The following is a 20,746-nucleotide window of genomic DNA, read 5'->3' as shown; positions in this document are numbered from 1 at the left end:
ACTTTTTAAAACTATTTAATATATTTAATATATATTAAACTATTTAATATATTTAATATATTTAATATATATTATAAATTATTTAATATATTTTTGTTATGGTAAAATACAAGAATGAAAATAAATTGAAAACTGTTTAAATAACTAAAAGAAAAATAAAATAATTTTGAAAGAGGAAACTTTGAAAGAGAAGTTAAAATACGCAAAAATGACTATAAAACTTATTTATTATATCTTATCAATTTTGTATAAAATATTGATTTATCATTACAGGTCACACAATGGATACGTGTACAAGCTATTGCATAATTTCTTATTACTACGCGTATTATGTTATTTAAGACCCAAGAAAACCTATATACTGTCATTTGATTAAAATTATTTATATACGTACATGTATATGCATATGTATCTATATATTAATGAATTAGCAAACGTGTATTGATATCTCCTTTGAATCAGATTAAATAGAAAAATACGATTTACGAATAATTTAAATTTAAGATTCACACGAATAAATACATAGACAGATATTCTTGTTACAAATAAGATTTTTCTAATCAACAATATCGTATCAAACGATTTAAAAATAGCAAAATTATTAAATAAATCAAAATTCTTTAGAAAAATAAATGAAGCAAATTTGTTCTTCTTAATTTTAACTGAAAAGAACTATGTTTCAAAATAAATACAATATTTGACTAATATCTACTTTTTTTTTATATTTTCGTTTAAAAATTTCAAAAGATTCAAAGAAATTAATTTTAAAATTTAATTAATAAAAATGAAGAAAGAAATATTATTCTTCGTATTAAAAAAACATACTATGCTGTTTAAACATTTACTTACAATTAGACAATTAATTTATAACATATATGGAAAAATGGCGATTAATCATGAACACATAATTTGCTACGTTCGCTAATGAAAATTATTATCATTATGGTATTATTATTATTATTATTATTATTGTGTTATTGTAATAATTATTATTATTATATTTTAATCTTCATGAAATGAAAGTTAAATTTGAAACTTCGATAGTCAAAAATGCACAGAAATTTGTTCGTTCGAGGCACTCGTACATTTCACATCGATCGTAACATTCACTTATGTATAACGATTGACATGTAGTCACCATATCTCGAGAACATTGTAAAAATGCTTACTTCTAATATTTAAAGCTTATTATTTCTTACAATTAATAATAAATCAATGTTCCACTTACAATAACCATTTACTGTTGTATTGTATTTAACATTCCTTTTTTTTTTTATTTATTTTTCTTTTTATATATATAATTTTTCTTATAGCGATATGATGAATATTAAATATCATATGTACAAAATTTTTTTTTTTAAATTATATAACATCCCAACATAAAAATTTAATCCATGAATAATAAATACTTGTTCATTGTTTAATAGTAAACGAACAAAGTTTCGATAAAAAAGATTTTAAGAAATAAATTTATCATATTCATACAATGAACTGAGAAATAATTGGCAATCAATAATAATATAAAAATAATAATTTTCTTGTTTACATATTACGTAATGTTGAGGTGTTATACATATGTGTACACAAACTAAACGTCCTAAGAAATAATATAATATTTAATGAAAGAACTGGCCCTTATTACAACCAGTGAAATTTTGATACAATTAATGATGAGAGATATTATAAAATTCACTATATAAAATAATTTTAATATTAGCAATAATAATTCAAAAAATGAACTTAGTATACTTTACAAACAAGGTTTCAATAGAAAGTATAAACTTATTTGACTCTATTTCATTTTTGAAAATATATTTGAATTATCTTAAGATTTTTCACTTTCAACACAAATAATTGCAAAATATTACTTACAAAGTACATTTTTATCTTTACGCAAAAAAAAATGTCAAATATATAATCTATACCACTTTATGCAAAATACTTTATAATTTGCATAAGAAATATTTTACATTAAAGCAAAAATTAGTAAATATTAAATTGTAAATTTCCTTTTTTTAATTTCGTTTTAATCTTTTTTCCTTTTTACTTAATTCAAAACAAAAGATAGAGCAAGAATTCTATAAGAAGTAAAAATTTAATTTTGAAAATTATATCTCAATTGAAAAACAATTATCAAATGATAATCATTTATATCCGATCCTCGACTATATCTATTCTGAACAAATTAATAATATGGTAATCGATACATAGCAAAATGATTATTGATATTTTTCAATAATTATTATTTTAATATACATGTGTAATATTTACAATATTGTCTGCTAAATGTTACATATATATAGTATATTTAAAAAAATTTATTTTTGCAGAAATAATATTTTAATTTTTCAATTAATATTAATATATAATAAAATATTTTTTATTTCAAAATGTCAAAAATAAACTAATGATATGATAATTAGTTAAAATAAGAAATGTTTTTATTAATCCATCGGCGAAAGCATATATATTCTGAGTCATAATAAATTATTTTAATTTATTGAATACAATTTTTTTACTAGGAATTTTTATTCAATAGAATTATTAATTATTAATTCAATTATAAACGTTAAATTGTTTATAATGTATCCGTCAAAGGATAAAAGAAAAAACAAATATTTGTTACACATGTATATATATTTATATGTGTAATTAAGTGCTTTTCTATATAAGTGAACTAATAATTACATAATTAAGAATAACTATTTTAATTCACTTGTAAAATTGTAGTCAAAAATCATTAATAAAAAGTGAATTTTAATTATGATTGGAATTATTATATATTATATCATTGGATGGAAAATTTTTCAATAATATTTTATAAAATAAAAATAAGAATGATAGCAAATTATAAACATGTTATATCTTTATATGAAATAAATCATATGCAAATTGATATTAATGAAACTAGATATCTTTTTTGTGTAATAAACTTTACATGAGAATATAATAAATATATAATGAACACAGTTAATCAAGTCGAACATTAAAATTCGACATAATTTTAATTGGGATTTAAAAATGTTAAATCATAATGAAAAAAAATAATCGTTTTTTAAATAAATATCTTCTACATTTTAGTACTCGTTAATAAATGTCATATTACTTGTCATTATACTGTAATATAATATCACTAAAAGATTTCTTCATGAAACTTAGTTAGAGAAGAAAAAATATTATATAATACATTTTAATGTCGAGGATCATATTATTGAGAATCAATTTACGTTTATAAACAATATTAATGATAAAAATTATTATACAGAAGAATCTGTAAATGTAAATGTGAACTTTAATCATTTTCCTGCTTTACCATTAATTTAACATTCATAGATTCATAAAATGCTTGAAGAAGATCTTGCTGACTGAGTTTTAAGCTAATTGCTTTGAAAATCTTTAATAAATCCTCCTTAGATTTACATTGATTAATATATTCGATTGCAAATTGGGAAGACCAAAGTTTGTTGAAAACATTTTGAGTAACCACAGAGGATTGAGATTCCAAAGCTTGTATTATATCAGTTGGACTATTATTTTGTAAAGCTATGTCTAAAACGACACGTGATGGTATTAATTCATCATTTGCCACTGTATGACTAATGATTACATCCATTGGCATTCTTTTCAACATTGCATCTAAACTAGATAATTCTGTCATAGGTTTTCTTATTCCTTCTTGCTCTTCTTCTTTTAATTTTTTAGACAACATTTCAGCAAATTCTGAAGATGTACATTTTTGACAAACAGCATCCTTAACTTCGTTAAAATCAAGAATATCCATACAATCACTAGTCTTTATCTTTTTTTTGTAAGCATTCAATACCTTTACGAAAAATTGTTTGTCAGTACTGAAAATATCAGGAAGTCGAAGTAAAACTTTATTTATTCCACAAGCGCGACATGCTGCTTTCAATGTTATTTCATTACAATTCTTTCTATTTTCAGCGCCAAGTATTTTGATAGTTTCAGTTTCCAGTTCTACCTGCGATACATGTCTCATTTTATCCTGTAAAAAAACAAAAATTCTATATTTTTATTTAATATAATCTCGAATATTGAATTCTCTACTCGAAACAAATCGAAATGATCAAGTCGAACATTGATAATTAATCAATATTGATATTTTTTAATCCTTTTAATCAAAGTTTCAATAAATAAATAAATTTAAAATATCTATTAAGAAATAGATAATGTTTCAGATGATGTTTATTATTAATCAAAAGAATTGTTAAATTATTTGATATTGAACTTTTATAATAAAGTTAATATATAACAAAATTATAAAGAAAAACTAATTTAAAAATTTTAAATTCAAGAAATAACTTTTATTTATGAAAGTTAATAATTTTCTTTGATTATTTATACGTAAAGAAAATATAAAAATATGTGAGAATATCGATATTTATGTATATTTATTTGTAATTTTTTCAATTTTTCTATTAAAAAAGTAAAAATGAGAAACTAAAATCGATTTTTATCTTAATAATTAATAACAATAACAATATATTTAACAACAATCAACTTACAATTTATTAATATTCCAATTATGGTACTTAATTCTTATTCAATGAATTAACTCAATGCTCTGATCATCAATTTCGAGAGTTTATCTCAATCGATGAGAGTTAATATCGAAATGTTTATTATTCCATTTTATCGCCAAACATCTTAATTATTTTTTAATATAAATTAAAACGATACAAGACATTAAAAAATTAGTGATACAGGTAAAGTATATATAGTTATTGCATAACATAAAAAAGAATATGAATTCAGAAATATAAATTTAGTAAAACATTATTTTTTTACATCTAAAAATCACTATTTTTAAATCTAAAAATATTACATTAATTTTATAAATTTTGAATTAAATATATAATTCTAAGATAAAAAAATAGAAATAAAAAACAAATAAATAAATTAATGTTTTTTATGTTTAAAATTTTATATGTTTGAGAAAACTTTTTTTACATCATTCCGTCAAAATTCTATAATTCTATTTGAAAGTAATCTGATTTAAATTTCTATCTTAACTTTTTTATTATAATATATTTTATTATATATTTTTATAATGAATAATGTATATACTTTTATGATATTATAAAATAAACATGATATAAAAATTGTATAAGTTATATACATGGACAAACTACGTCAATATATAACAATTATTGAACATATTAAATATATTATTATTATTGAAATGAAATTTCTTTTTAATTTACTATTATTTCAATATTTATACTAATTTTTTACTATAATATAAAACCGAAAAAAATTAAATATATATACAAACTAATACACCAATATTTTTTATATATTATAAGATGTTAACCTATTATCAAACAATCATTTTTGCAAATTTTTTATTTTTTCTATAATATTTTTTCCTACATTTTCTATCATTCTTATCCAATAATGTATATATTAATGAATGAAGTATATTTATAATATATATATTAAAATAAAAAATTATTGTATAAATTTATTACGCGCATTTTCATGAATAAACATCGAAATCAAAAAAAGTGTCTTCACTTGCAATCTTACACATTATTTCAAAATTCATATAATAAATCAATCAAATCTTTATGATAGTTTTTTTGAAATTATTTTTTCTAAGTTGCATTTTTCATATAACATCATCAAATGTTATATTATTATTTTCAATTTAAATAATTTTCAATTTAAATAATTATAATATAATTAGTAAAAATAAATCCAGGTACCTATAATAACTTATTAATGCATTCATAATTAATTTTTTTCACTTTCTTAATATTAAATGTTAATTAAAATATAAAAATTCAAAAATTAATTATTATATATCTTTCTTATTAGATATCAAATTTATGTTCTACACTTTATAACAATTTTATAATTTATATGATAAAAAATAAAAAACAAATAATATAAATTTACAATAACAGCAATTAAAAACAACATTTGAAATATGAATGTGCTAAAATGAAACTTTAAAGTTACCTTATATTGAATAAGAAGTTTATCTGGAGTGCATCTTCTTGCTGCACTTTCTAGCACTAAATTAACATCTATTTCATCTAACAAATCTTCCAAAGCCATTTGTGCTGCGACCGATTTTGTTGCTTTATTCACTCCTGTCTTAGATAGATAAATAGAATCACTACTAGTACAAGTTCCAACAGTTTTTGTTGTTTGTATAGATGATATTGCACTTCTAACAAAAGGGATAGAATTTCCAATAATATTTTCTGATGTAGTAACTATTTTAGGTGATATTGGTATATTTATAATTTGTCTAAAAAAAAAATAAACTATTATTATACAATATATAAATATTAAATAATGTTACTTGTGTTTCATATAAATTCTATCTTCACAGAAATATTCCTATGTAAATAAATTTATTTTTAAAATTTAATGAATTTGTGATATAAATATAAATGCGTTCTATCTTATAAGCAAAAAATAGATTATAATATTTATTCGTTATAAGCTCATTGCTTTAAATCTATTCATGATGAAAGACAAAGGACTGAAAAGTATAAACTCAATATTAGTACTATTTTAACTAAATCCTGATGACTCTCAAGTATATTTATAAAAAAATTGAATATATAACGAATAAAAATATTGATATTAAAAAAAATAATAAATAAAAATAAATAATATAATACAAAATATATTTTAAATAAAAATAATATTAAATTTTAATATAATAATAATATTTTAATATTAAAATTACAAAAAAATAAAAAATAATAACGATAAAAAATAAAATATATAATATTATTATCAACATACATTATATCTGATGATGTTATATCTGATGATTTTGATACAGTCGTTTCTGTATTTTTATCGGTTATAATAACGTTACAAGTTCTACTAGAACTTGGTTGATTTAATGTTACATTATGATTTAATTTATTATGTGTTTCATCAATATTTGTTGTAATGTCTTTTAATATTTGATCTTGAGATACTTTCAGTGTAGATGAAAGTACATTAATATTTACAGAACGTGATATTTCATTGTTTAAAACGTTATCTACATTTTCCATTGTATTATTTAATTCTTTTGAAATATATTTTTTTTCGAAGCATTTTAATACACTTTTTACAAATTCAATTTTTGAATTACCTTTAACTGGTATTCTATTTATTTCACGTTCAGATAATTGTGCAAGATCACCAATAGATTGAATATTTCTATTTATAAAATATGTAGATAAATGTTGCACCCAAAGAGGATTAGTCAAATGTTCAATGATAGATGTGATAGGTTCCTTACACGATATTAATGTAGGATATATAGGTTGAATTGAATCTAATAATTCTGGATGTGAAATTTCTATATTAAATTCGTTTGTACATTGACTATCTTGACTCAAAGGTAAACTACCAAATACTGAATCTGTGACTGGTAAAGTATCTTGTTCATGTAAATTTTCTGTTGATTGTGTACTGGTTCTTATTAATTTTCCACAAAAAATTTCATCTAAATTTGCAGAAGAATTCAATTCAGTAAGATTTGCTGCATCTGCTGTATCTTCTAAATTTTCAGAATTTATACATTTTTCTGATGAATGTTCTATTATAGAATCATTCTCATTGAATTTAAGCAGATCTAATGTATTATTTTTAATAGATGTGTTTTGTATAGCATTTGTGTCAATATTAATAGAAGTCTCTGTACTAGTTTCTTTTGCATCTATTCCAAATATATCTGTTTGTGTTGCTGAATCATTAAACTCATTATTTTCTAAATTAATATTATTTTTTGATCTTTCTAAAATTTTATCTTCTTTATTTTGATCTATCTTATTCGTAGATATTGATTCTATATGTTGAGTAATTTCAAATTCAACATTTAAATTATTAATTTTAATATTATTATCTTTATTAACTATTATAGGAACGGTATTTATTGATTCATTTTCTGCAGAATCACATGATGTTTGTACATCACTATCTATTGTGACATTCTCTGAATATTCTAATTCTTCAGCTATTTTTGTTAATAATTCATTTTCTCTTTCACATTGTAAGTCAACTTCAGATACATTTGTCATATCAATTTCTTCACTTTTTTCTAATTTATCTGAATCAACTGATGTTAATTTTTGTTTAATTTGTTTTAATCTTAATGACGAATCTTTACGTGCTAATAATCCGCGTGATGTAAATTTATTAATTTTATGAGGTGAATCAGTAGATGTAATTTCATATCCCATTTCTTTCGAAACCGGAGGATCCGCAAAACTTACTCTTTTTCTCTATAATAAAATGTAATACATTAAAATGTAATTAGCATGTTTTATTGTTAAATTACATTAAAAATTATTTAAATTATTTAAATATATAAAAATCAAATATAAAAAATATATGAAAAAATGAAATAAAACAATTATTTTATATTTTATCAAACTATTTTATATAAAATATTTTAAAAAATTACCTTATTAGGAGTTATATCTGAATCAGATTCTGGAAAATATTGCCGTTGACGTTTCAATATACTTGCACTTGGACTTGCATTTAATGAAGGTGGATTTGCATTTGACCATTCCAAAATCGGTAATTCATCTGTTTCAAGAGTTTCTTCTCCTATTTTATCAGTTTGTATATCATTTTGTATAAGTGCATTATCTATTGATTTATCTGTTTTTGAAAAAATTTTTTCTCCATCATTTTTCAAATTAGAAAATAATTTTATTGGAGGTGAAGGACAATAATCTGTTGATCTCATATTATTAAAAATTTTTTCTTGTCTGCTACTACATAATGCTGTTATTTTATCAGCCTCTTTCAATACAGATCCTTGTTCTTTCTTTCCAAGCAATATATCATTATCTGTATCTTTGGATTTTATTTTTTTACCTACTAATTCATCATCTAAATTTATAACACAGGATTCAGTTTCCATTCTAGCTTGTTTTGTTACTAATCCTATCATATGAGCAGCACGTCCTTGTGTTGAATAAGATGAATAGGATTTAAATTTTGCCTGACGTTTCATAGTACTTTTAGGTGAGGAAAATTCGAGCAAAGATTTAGACACTAATCCGTCATTTACTTTTTGCACATCAACTATAGTATCCTTTTCATTATCACATAAATTATTTTCAATAACAGAAGAAGAAATCTTTGGTTCAATCATATTAATTTCATTGGTTTCTTCAAATTCCTTAATATTATCTTTAGGAACTTCAATATTGTCATTATCACAATTATTTAAAATAATTTCAGATACTTCCTCATCTTCAATTGTAATTTCATGACATTTCATTGAAGAAGAAATATCTTCAATTCTATTTATTTTTATGAAATATTGCTTTTCATCATATTTTTTCTCTAATTCAGATGATTCTTGTGAATTCTCTATTATATCTTCCATATCATCCTGAATTTGACTTTTTCCTTCAATGGATTCATGATCTTGATTTATAGTTTGTATATTACTATCTGATTTAATATCATCATTTATATTATTATGGTTATGATTATTATTATTATTATGATTATCATTATTATTCTGGTTGTTATTATTATTAACTATTTCAACATTAATTTTAATAGATTTTTTTGTATCAAGTAAATCACATTTATTATCTATATTTTTTGAAATAATTTCTGTCTGTACAGTTTCTTTCTGTTTTTTTTCATCTTTTTCTTTATCTATTTCTTCTTTTAGTTCATTCTTATTATGCTGTGAAATTTTTTTTATATCTTCAATTTTATTGATTTCAAGTTTTACTTTTAACAATCTATTTCTGCCTAATTTTGATAATCCTTGTGAATCTTCTATTACATCTTCCATATCATCCTGAGTGTGACTTTTACTTTCATTGAGTTTAACATCATCGTTGGATTCAATAGATTTTTCATCAAATGAATCGCATTTATTATCTGTTGTATTTTTGGAAATAACTTCTACATGTTTAATTTCTTCTTTTTTCTTTTCTTCCACTTTTTTTTGCTCTTCTGACTCATTTTTTTTATCTTTTTTTATTAAATATTTTTCATCAGATCTTTTTCTTCCTGGTTTGGCCTTAACTTTTAATTCTTTGTCATTAAGTTTTTGAACTTTCTTTGCATCACTTACTTTTATATCTCCAGCTTTTAATTTAGCACTTTTATTTTCTATTGAATATTTTTTAGCAATGAATTCTTTATTATCTTTAGTATCTTCGTGACTCTTAGATCGACGACTAGTTGATAAAGGAGTATCAAATACCATATTTATACGTAAACGAGATATCTCATTTCTTGTACGTTGACTCAAATTCGCTTCATTTATCGAAATTTTATCATTTTCTGAAGATTTACAGCTATCAACATCACTAGTCGTATCCATCAATTTTCTCCGTTGACGCAGATTAGTTCCTTCGTTTTCATTATCCAATTTACGTTTAATACCTCTTCTATCCTCTTTGGTCGATTTATTTTCTATATTTTCCGAAGCTTTTTGTTTATTGGTTGTTTCAGACTTGCTTTGAATTACTTTTGTCCTTAATGTTCTTTGCAAAACTTCAGTTGTATTTGAATATTGTTCTGGTTGATTACTAACAATTTCTTCCGATTTTGGCAAAGTAGATTTTACAGTAATATTGAAACGATTGCGCCGCTTACTATTATCTAATACAGACGGAGATAGTCTTTGGTCATCTTTATTTTTTAACAATTCTTCTTGGATATTAGTATCTAAGTTTTTCGATACAAAATCTGCTGAAGTTTTTGCTTCCGCATTGTCATAAGCATTTTCTACTATTGCCGTTTGTTTTTCTATAAGTAAAATTTCATTATTGTCTACATTAACTTTTGTTTTTTGTACAGATTCTAATGCTATATTTCGTTCAACACTATCCATTGATTTTGTATCTGTTTCAATAAATGATTTATTAATTGTTTCTAATTCTTGTATTTCAATTTTGTTTTCTTTATTTGCATCATCATCCAAAATATTTTTTATTGATACATTATCCTTTTTATTATTTTCCTTTTCTGTTTCTTCAAAAATTTTATTTTTTTTGTCAAACCATTCTTGTAAATTTTGAGTATCTTGTGAAGAAGATTGCGACAAATCATTATATAATGCTGGTATATCTTCTCTTCTACGTTTTAAAGACTCTTTTTGATGTTCTGTTAAACGATTAACATCAAATTTTAAATCTGTTTTAATAAAAACATAATCCTACAATTGAAAAAAAATTAAATATTAAATTAATTATAAACGAAATATGTAATCAATAATTTATAATCAAATAATGAATATATAATCAAATTATCTTATATGCACTATATACAGGAAAAATATATACATAAAAATTTTAAAATTATATATATATATGTGTATACCTGTGAATCAGAATCAATTGATGCTTTCTTTCCTGTATTTTTATCCATATTTTTATCTGATTCTTTAACTATCAAATTTGGACTATTAGATCCTTTTAAAAAACTACCAACTATTTTTATTTGATTTGGTAATTTCTCAATTTGAGCATGTTTCTTTTTTGTAATTTCTGCTATGTTTAATATTTTATCTTTCCCTGTTTCTTTTTCTATTTCTTCCAACAATAATTTAATGCTATCACTGAATACATTTTTTGATTCAAAAAGAGATGCAGTTTGAATTTGTATATCAACATTTGAATGATTTAAAGCTTGAATAATAAGTTTTTTATAAGATGAAAAAAGGTCATAATTTATCACTTTACCAAGTTCTTTAAAAATGCTAATTATACTTTCCCATGTATTTGCTACCTATAAATGAAATATTTTAAAATTAATTGTTTTTGTTTATATAATTAAAATATATTAAAAAGGATACATACTTCTTTGTTTAACATTTCTAATTCAGATTGAAGTATAAGTTCAATTACAGATTTACAAACTTGCAAATATGGTGTTATTTTTTCTGGATTATGTCCATAAATAGTAATAATTGTAGCTGACATTGCTTTAAGAGCAAGTTCACATTCTTTAGCTTCTTTTTCAGATAAAAAATATAATATAAGATCCACAATAAGATGTATAACAGATGGAATTTCTGTATTTACTGAAGATTGAAAATTAAATAATTATCTTATATATTTATTATAATTATTTCTTTGATTAATATTGACATACCCAGTAATAACTTATAGTTGATAGTACTTAATAAAATATCCAAACAGTATATAGTAAGATAAGGAGATTCTTTGTTTTTTGTTATAGAATGTTGCATAATACTTGCAATACTTAATAAAATTTCGTTAGATTTTACAGTTGTTATAAGGTCTGTTCGCATTTCAAAATGTTTATATAAATATTTCCAAGCTTTTGCTAATTCTTGAATCTATCATAATGATAATGAAAATTAAAATAAAGATATATATATTATTTATCAAATTTATCATAATTAAAAGATCTATACATAATACTTAAAAATTGAAACTTATTTAACATAATAAAACTAACTTGTTTTTGATCTTGTAAATGTATATACATAAATGGAAATACTACAATAGATTGAACAGTTTTTAAATTATGTTCTGTAGTAGTTCCTTCATTAATTTCTTGAATATCACTCATATATTTTCCTAACACATCCCCTAACATAAGCCATAATTCAAAAATGATAGATCTGAAAAATATAATAGAATTAAAAAAATATAGAATAAAATTAATTTTATAATTGATATTAATTGTTATTTTAAACTATTTTAAACTTACTCGTTTTTATTTGCTATATTTAATAGTGCATGTAATTTTTCATACATTTCTTTTAAGCAATTAAATGCATGTGAATAATAGATATTTTCCTTTTGAGATTTAATACATTGCCAGAAAAGACATTTTAATGCATTATAATGATCCCTTAAAAAAAATTTTATATTAAGAAAATAAAATAATTAATTATAAACAAAATAAAATTAAATTTTTAACAATATAAATATATATAATATTTTTTTTTTATTTAAGATTACAATATATTAGTAATTAAAATCTGAAATATTTTTATATGAATACTTACTTTTTAGCTTCATTTAAAATTGGAATTTGTAGAAGTTTAAACACCAACTTTGATAATGTATCATCTTGAAAATTAAAATCTATACTTAAATCAGCAATTTCAAATAAAATTGTATCAAGAATTAAATTTCTAATCATTGGTTTATTTTTAGCATAATTTGTTAATTCTGTAATAACTAATGTTATATCCTTGTACATAATAGACTGTAAAATAATATTGTTTACCATTTATACATATTAAATAATGAAGTATTCTTTCAATTATAATTATTCTTTAAATAATATTTAAACTAACCTTATCTTCCAATTTTGATTCGCGTATATAATTGACTAAACTTTTCCATAATATTTTACCAACTTGATATCTGTTTTTCATTTCTTCATCTGTAAGTTGACTAAAAACAAGTAAAACTTCTCCTACACTGTGAATTATACTTTTATAACATTCTTGAAAAATAGCATCAGAGATAGGATATGGAAGTCTTTCTTCTAATACTGGAGCTGTATGATTTTCTTGTTTTGAAACAAGAAATTGATATAAAGCATCTACTGCAACAACTTTTGTTTTAAAGAATCTCTTTCCTGGAGAAGCTACTATGTCAAATTTCGAAGATAATAATGGTGTATCTCCAAGAGGTCCAAAACAAAAGTTTAAGAATTGTGTAATTACAGGATTAACAAATTTAGAAATATCTTTATAAAGTTTAATAATCACATGCCACCAGACCTCCAATTTTGTCAATGCTATTAATTCAGTCTTACTATTTTTAGCATTCAATGGAATACATAACAACTTTATTCTTCTAGCACTAGCAAGTTCATGTGGATCTAAGGCGAAATTGTCCACCAATAATTTCCATGAAAGGAATGCTTGCCTAAAAGAATATAAAATATTTTATTATTTTTCATTTCTTTTATATAATATCATTTTTTATATAATCATTTATACATACCTGCGTATAATTGTATCAGTAGATTTAAATGCCTTTTCTTCTACACTTAATAAATTATTTATTAAACCAGCACCACGATGAAGATCCACACCAAGGAACTGGATGCTAACATTCCATTGTGTAGCCCAATCTAATTCACATGCAGATACTAAAAGTAACATACGTTTGCAGTATGTAGACTGTAATGCTTCTATATATCGAGTCCATGCAGATGCTAGTTTGGTACGAACATGTGGTAATATATTTGCAGTTAGAGCTTGTTGTAAAAGTTTTAAAGCAGGACCTCGTTGTCGTTTATGTCCCATATAAGCTAATATCATTACTTTATCTATTAATATTGCATTAAACTGTAAAAATATCTAATTTAATATTTTTAAATTTTTATATTATTACAAATATTATTTTAATATACCCTTTGAACTTTAATATCTGATGTTACTGCAGCCACTTTATATAATCTTCTTAAAAAAGTTATGCAATAATTAACTGTTTCTTCTTCTAATCTTTGGTCATCTGATAATGGTTTACTACTTTCAGCATCTATTAATGCTTGAAGATTATCTACACATGCAGTTGGTGCAATCCATGGCATTGTATTTGTTTGTACTGCACACATACAATTATTAAAAAAATTTACAGCATGTGGATCATGTACAAATGTTGATATAGCATTTTCTTCAACTACTTCTAATAATTTTAGAATTTTTAATCTGAAATTACAATAAAAGTGTTTATAACTAGATAAAATATGAAAAATATTGTAAAAATATTAATGAAAATTATTTTAACATTAACAAATAATCTTAAAATAAAAATAACATATACCTAAATATAATAACATATTTTAATAAATATTTTAATATAATACTTCTATTTTATAATTTATTTTAATTTTATTTATGAATGAAAAATTAATTTATGAAAAAACTATAATTTATCAATAATAAAATTGTAATATTTAAATATTTTATATGAACAAACCTATGTTTTCGACTTATCTGTGATATAGCTTCAAATAGATTCAAAGTATGGTCTTTAAACTCTTGAATAACTACATTTAATGTTTCGTATGCTTCATTTTGTATGTCATTATTTCCATTTGCAAATGCATCTACAATTAGTTTACATAATTCTTTATATTGTTCTTCTTTAATAACTTGTGTAGATTCTAATTTCTTGCTGTTACTAAAAAAACACAATTATCATAATTTAAGTAAAATTTTTTCTTATAAAGAAATCAATAATATATTCATCATTAAAGAATAAAAATTAAAGAATAATATTAATGTAATTAAAAAATATTTGGAAAAGAATCCATAATTTAATATAGAAATGTCTGGTTTTTATTAAATAATTTATATTTACATGTATATATATATACACATATATATATATATATGTATGTATATATATATATATATATCGATTTATAAGCAAAAATATCAACAATAATACCTGCGAATATAGGTTAAAGCTTCACGTTTTTCCTTGATATTGCTATTTTCCCGCAACATTTTCAGCATTCGCGGGAAAGATTGCATATTAGAAGCCATTCTGCAAGTCTTTATATTGCAAAGAATTACATCAATAAAATCTCGTTCATCACATCACAAATGTGTCTATAAAGAAAATTTTCGCGAAAATCTTGAATTTACAATAAGGTCTTCAACAACCTTACTATTAATATTTTACATGAACATTAAAATGGAATCGTTTACTGATTCCTTTTGGGAATCGTCTTTTACAGACGTTTTAATATCTTTAAAAACTATTCTCCTACAAACAGCCGAGAAAACAGGTTGTAGTAACAATAATTAAGTATTAGCACGCATTAATATATAGTAAATATTCGCACACACCTTCTACTTTAATTCTTTCTTCATTTCACTGTTTACTTTTACCTTTCTCCTACCTTCTTTTCCCTCTCTCCTTTCTATTGCCGCCAAGATATCACAACGCAAGCAACAAAAGTGAGTTTGTTTTAAAAAGAGATACATACAACTGGAAGTATAATCATATAACAGTTTAACGTTTTACATTCCCGGCGAGTTTGCAAAGTGCATATATAACTTCAGATACCATTTTCAATGAATTTATAATACTATTAATCAAATAATTGTATTAATTACAAAAATAAAAATATTTATTTTCTCACATTTAATTTATTATATACTTCAATTATAGATATACTTCATTTGTTATATAATATAATTCGAAAAATATATATTAATATAAATTATTTATCTTTTAAAATATATACTCCTACTATGTGTTACTTCAATGCTGAATTGAAGTTGACTACTTGATTGTAACTATACTGTGACTAATGATGTATATTTTAATAACAAAATGAAGAATAAACTACGTATATATTTATTTGAATTTGTTTAAAAATATTATATTTTTTTATTCATATAAACGATATTATTAAATTATTCAAAATTATTCAATTAAATATTAATAAATCTTTTAAAAATTTAATTTTACTAAAGATAAAAAATTAAATAAAAAATTATCTAAAATTTAATTAACTTCATATTTATAAAAAATTCTTTTAGAGTATTAATTTATATTTTTTAAAGATACATTATTATAAAAATAAAAAAGGAAAAGTTTTTTCTAGTGTATATTTTTTGTTTTATGTTTTATATTTAAATTATTGTTATTATTATTTATATTTATATTTATTTTTATATTTTTTCAATATAAATTAATTTTAAAAATTATATCAAAATATTTTTATTGTAAATACTTTCCTTCTATAATGGATTTTTAGATGAATTATATATCATTACATTAATTACATTAAATTACATTAAAAATATTTTTTAAATAATTATAATTATTAATAATAGATTATTTATTTAAACAAATTAAAAATATTTTTAAAATATTACAAAAAATTTAATTATTAATAAATTATCTATTAATTAATCTAATAATAATTGTGAAATTATAAAACGCGGGAATATCTTTTTGATATGTACTATTTGATATGTAAATATACATAATTGTGTATAATATATTAATAATATCGATAAATTAAGATTAATTAAATTAAATGTCAATAAAAAATTCGAAATAATAAAATTAAATTTAAATATTTATATATATAAATAAAATATTTATAAAATAAAATTACACATTTCAAATTTAATTTATTCTTTAAATAATCAAAAATTATATTAAATTTATAAATATTTCTTAATCTTTTTTAATATTATTAATAATAGATTATTTATGAATATATGTTGTTATTTTAAATTTTAATAAATTTCCTATTTTTTATATTAAATTAAATAAATATATTAATCTATTCATCAATTAAAGAAACATATTATAAAAAAATATAAAATTTATAAAATGTAAAAAAATTGGTTTTATTAGAAATATATTTTATATATTAATTATATTAACTTTTTTATTTTCATATAATTCATTAGTGTAAATGTGTTATTTTAAAATATTTATATTATATATTATATATTTATTATATATATATTATATATTATATATTATATATTTATTATATATTATATATTATATATTATATATTTATATATTAAAAAATATGTGAAATATCTTTGAATAATTGATTTTAGAAAAAAAAATATGCAAAATTTCAAATTTATTTTTCGAAATACAATCAATTTAATTTTGTTTATTTTGATTTATTTTGATTGATATATATTATAATAATTATAATATATTATACTATATATATCATATTATATCATAATATTTAATTTTATCTGAGTAATATTTCAATGAAATATTTAAAATAAATATAATCATATTCATACTGTATTAAATATATAAAATAAAAAAATAAAGATATTTTTTTTTATACTGATGCATATAGCTTAACATACAATGTAAGTACATATTATATAAAAATTTAAAAGCTTTTCATATATATAAAATAATAAGATCATTCTTTTTAAACTTTTTGTTTAAAAGAACTTTCATTTCATACAAAATTATATTAACTGTGATAGATATATAAAACAGATATTTTTGCATATTAAATTTTATTTTGTTATCTAATCAAAACTTATTTAAAAAATGTCTTTTAATATCATATATTGAATATGTATATTGAATTATAAAAAATGATTATATAAAATTTATAATTTATTTATAAATTTCTCTTATATAATAATTGCATCTTTATTTACAATAATTTATTATATGATTCAATTAAAAAAATGACCATAATCGAACACTATTATCTCTATTTTGTATTGTAGTATCATATATTCTTTGGCCTGTACTAGTAGCAACTAATGGTAAATTTTTATGTAAATTAATTCCATTTATACAATCACAAGATAACTTTATTTTATATTTTGCATTAAGATTTTCACAATTTGATAATTCCCAAACTATAAGATCTCCATTTGTACTACCTAAACAATTAAAAATAATAAGTAATCGTACTTTTAACAATATAGTATACTTAATAATTATTCATACATACCAGAGACTATTTCCTTTCCATTAGATTTAATATCAAATTGAATTCTTTGATTTGTATCAGACTGACGTCCTTCAAGGGAATAGAGCACAATACCAGGATTGCGAAGATCCCAACATAAAAATTCATTATTACGCCTAACTACTGAAAATAATTTTGTTCCACATGGACTAAATTCAATTTGAGTTACACCATTTCCTGTCTTGAAAGTACATAATGGACCATCTTTATATAAACCTGATAAAATAAACACATAATTAAATTATTAATATTTTAATATTATTATTTTTATAGTTATATATTATTTACTTACCAATATATTTAGAATAAGTACCAAAAGCAACTAATCTTGGCATAATTGGATTTTCTCGAATACAGGAAACTAATCCTATTACATTTGGAAAATCTTTCTTAAATTGAATAGTATTTATTTGACGACCTGGTTGTTCTACATCAAAAATTCTTAAAGTATTTTTAAAACCAGCCCATATTTCCTTGGCAGAATCAATAAATTGAATACTAAGTGCAGCTTCTACTTCATCAACCCTATTATAATAAAATAGAATATAATAATTTATAATATTATAACATATTATAATTTAATATTCTTAGTATATATTTATATTACTAACTGATTATAAGCACGATATGTTGCTCGTAATTCACTATTAAATGCATCCCATAAATGTATAGGACTTTCTCTACTTGTACTTAAAAAACAACAAGTTGCAGGTTCCCATGAATTCATAAAAGGATACCAACAAGTATCATATATAAGTCCTCCTTCTTTTACTGTTAATGCTGCTGAAAATTTTTTGGATGATAAATTTAAAGGAAATTTCTCAGAATAAAATTCTCTGGGAAGCTCATAAATTCGAATTCTAAAATCTTCTGAAGGTACTAATAAACATGTTCCATCTGGAGACCATTGACAACCTTTTGTAAAATTTTCATGTGATTCTGTTGACTGATATTCTTCAGTTGCTTCGCATAATAATCTTGGAGAATTATTCCAATTACAATAAAATTGATTTGAGTGTGTCATTTCTTTGTCTTTCATCCCTTTATTTTCATGTTCTATATTGATTGATTTTACATTGTTTTGAATTTCTGATATTTTCTTTTTTATAGATTCATTTTCTTGTATTATATCTAATAAATTTTCATTGTTTTGTATTTCTAATATTTTTTCTTTTACAGATTCATTTTCCTGTATTACATCTAATAAATTTGCATTATTTTGTACTTCTGTTATTTTTTCTTTTATAACTTTATTTTCATTCATTATGTCTAATAAGTTTTCATTATAATTTTCATTTACTTCTGATATTTTTTGTATATTTTTCTTTATTTCTTCTGATATAATTTTATTGTTTTCGGAATCTTGTGAAATATTTATATTTATATTTTGTGAATTTGATGATTCTTCTACTGTCAATGATTCTGTCTAAAATATATTATTTTATAATTTTTTTATATAAAAGTAAAAATTTATTAATAATTATTAAATATTAGTTTTAAAATTTACCATTTTTAAAACAAATTCTCCAGTTGTTTCCATAATTTAAAAATTCATTCCATATAATGATATATAGAATATTAAATTTATTTTACATTCTTATCTATATATTTTTTAAATATTTATATTTTTTTAGACATATTAAATTGCATAAAATACATTAAAATCATTATTTGTGATTTGTCCATTTATTATTTATTATAAATAATAAATTTACCATAAATTTGTCATAAATTTACGTATTTACAAAAATATTTTTTTAAAAAATAATATTTAAAAAAATATATAGTAATAATAACAATTAAATTAATGAAGAATTTAAATAAATATTAAAATTCTATTCTAATTCTTTATAATATACTTATAATACTATATATTATATTAGTATTATATGATATTATTAAAACCAAAATATTATTATTATTTATATAAAAAAATAACACATAAGTTAAAAAAATATATATAATAACATTAAAATTAATTTTCTTCTATATTGTATATGTAATATATATATTTATAATATATATAAAAATAAATTATTTAATAAATTATTATTATATTATAATTATAATTAATATAATTAATAATTATTTAATAAACTATTTTAATATACTTTATTTTATCATCATTGTTTAATATGTTTTTCGTCAAAAACTTGATTTAACTGATTTAACTTAATCAGAAGATATAAACAACATTTCATATAGGGATATTTTACTTTTATTAACAACTAGTTATGTACTAGATTATTTGAAACAAATCACTAGAAACAAATCACTAGAAACAAATCAAATC

The 20,746-nt window shown here is 20.8% G+C and overlaps 2 protein-coding genes across 3 annotated transcripts; both read right to left on the bottom strand.

Moving 5' to 3' along the window:
* Window positions 1–209: 209 nt before the first annotated feature.
* On the bottom strand, window positions 210–16,067 carry LOC108004450 (telomere-associated protein RIF1). The gene is made up of 16 exons (XM_017067371.3): window positions 15,815–16,067; window positions 15,411–15,731; window positions 14,937–15,140; window positions 14,368–14,665; window positions 13,956–14,302; window positions 13,298–13,877; window positions 13,004–13,206; window positions 12,703–12,846; window positions 12,448–12,613; window positions 12,118–12,325; window positions 11,823–12,046; window positions 11,344–11,751; window positions 8,444–11,179; window positions 6,787–8,261; window positions 5,986–6,280; window positions 210–4,006 (listed from the first exon to the last, which is right to left on the bottom strand). Exons 2-16 carry the CDS (start codon window positions 15,506–15,508, stop codon window positions 3,293–3,295), a joined length of 8,100 nt encoding a protein of 2,699 aa, XP_016922860.2. The 5' UTR covers window positions 15,509–15,731; window positions 15,815–16,067; the 3' UTR covers window positions 210–3,292.
* A 2,004-nt stretch (window positions 16,068–18,071) lies between these two features.
* On the bottom strand, window positions 18,072–20,647 carry LOC108004412 (telomerase Cajal body protein 1). Of its 2 annotated transcripts, XM_062085120.1 has the most exons (6): window positions 20,565–20,647; window positions 19,961–20,054; window positions 19,065–19,879; window positions 18,746–18,978; window positions 18,436–18,669; window positions 18,072–18,364 (listed from the first exon to the last, which is right to left on the bottom strand). In XM_062085120.1, the coding sequence occupies exons 2-6, from the start codon at window positions 19,991–19,993 to the stop codon at window positions 18,156–18,158; spliced, it is 1,524 nt and encodes a 507-aa protein (XP_061941104.1). In that variant the 5' UTR covers window positions 19,994–20,054; window positions 20,565–20,647; the 3' UTR covers window positions 18,072–18,155. The 2 variants fall into 2 exon arrangements, with proteins under 2 accessions (XP_061941104.1, XP_016922783.1); XM_017067294.3 differs by lacking the exon at window positions 20,565–20,647 and having other exon boundaries at window positions 19,961–20,479.
* Between the last annotated feature and the right edge of the window lie 99 nt (window positions 20,648–20,746).

The sequence above is a fragment of the Apis cerana genome, linkage group LG14, assembly GCF_029169275.1.
Source record: "Apis cerana isolate GH-2021 linkage group LG14, AcerK_1.0, whole genome shotgun sequence".
Taxonomy (NCBI): domain Eukaryota; kingdom Metazoa; phylum Arthropoda; class Insecta; order Hymenoptera; family Apidae; genus Apis; species Apis cerana.
This window is presented reverse-complemented; position numbering and strand designations above follow the sequence as displayed.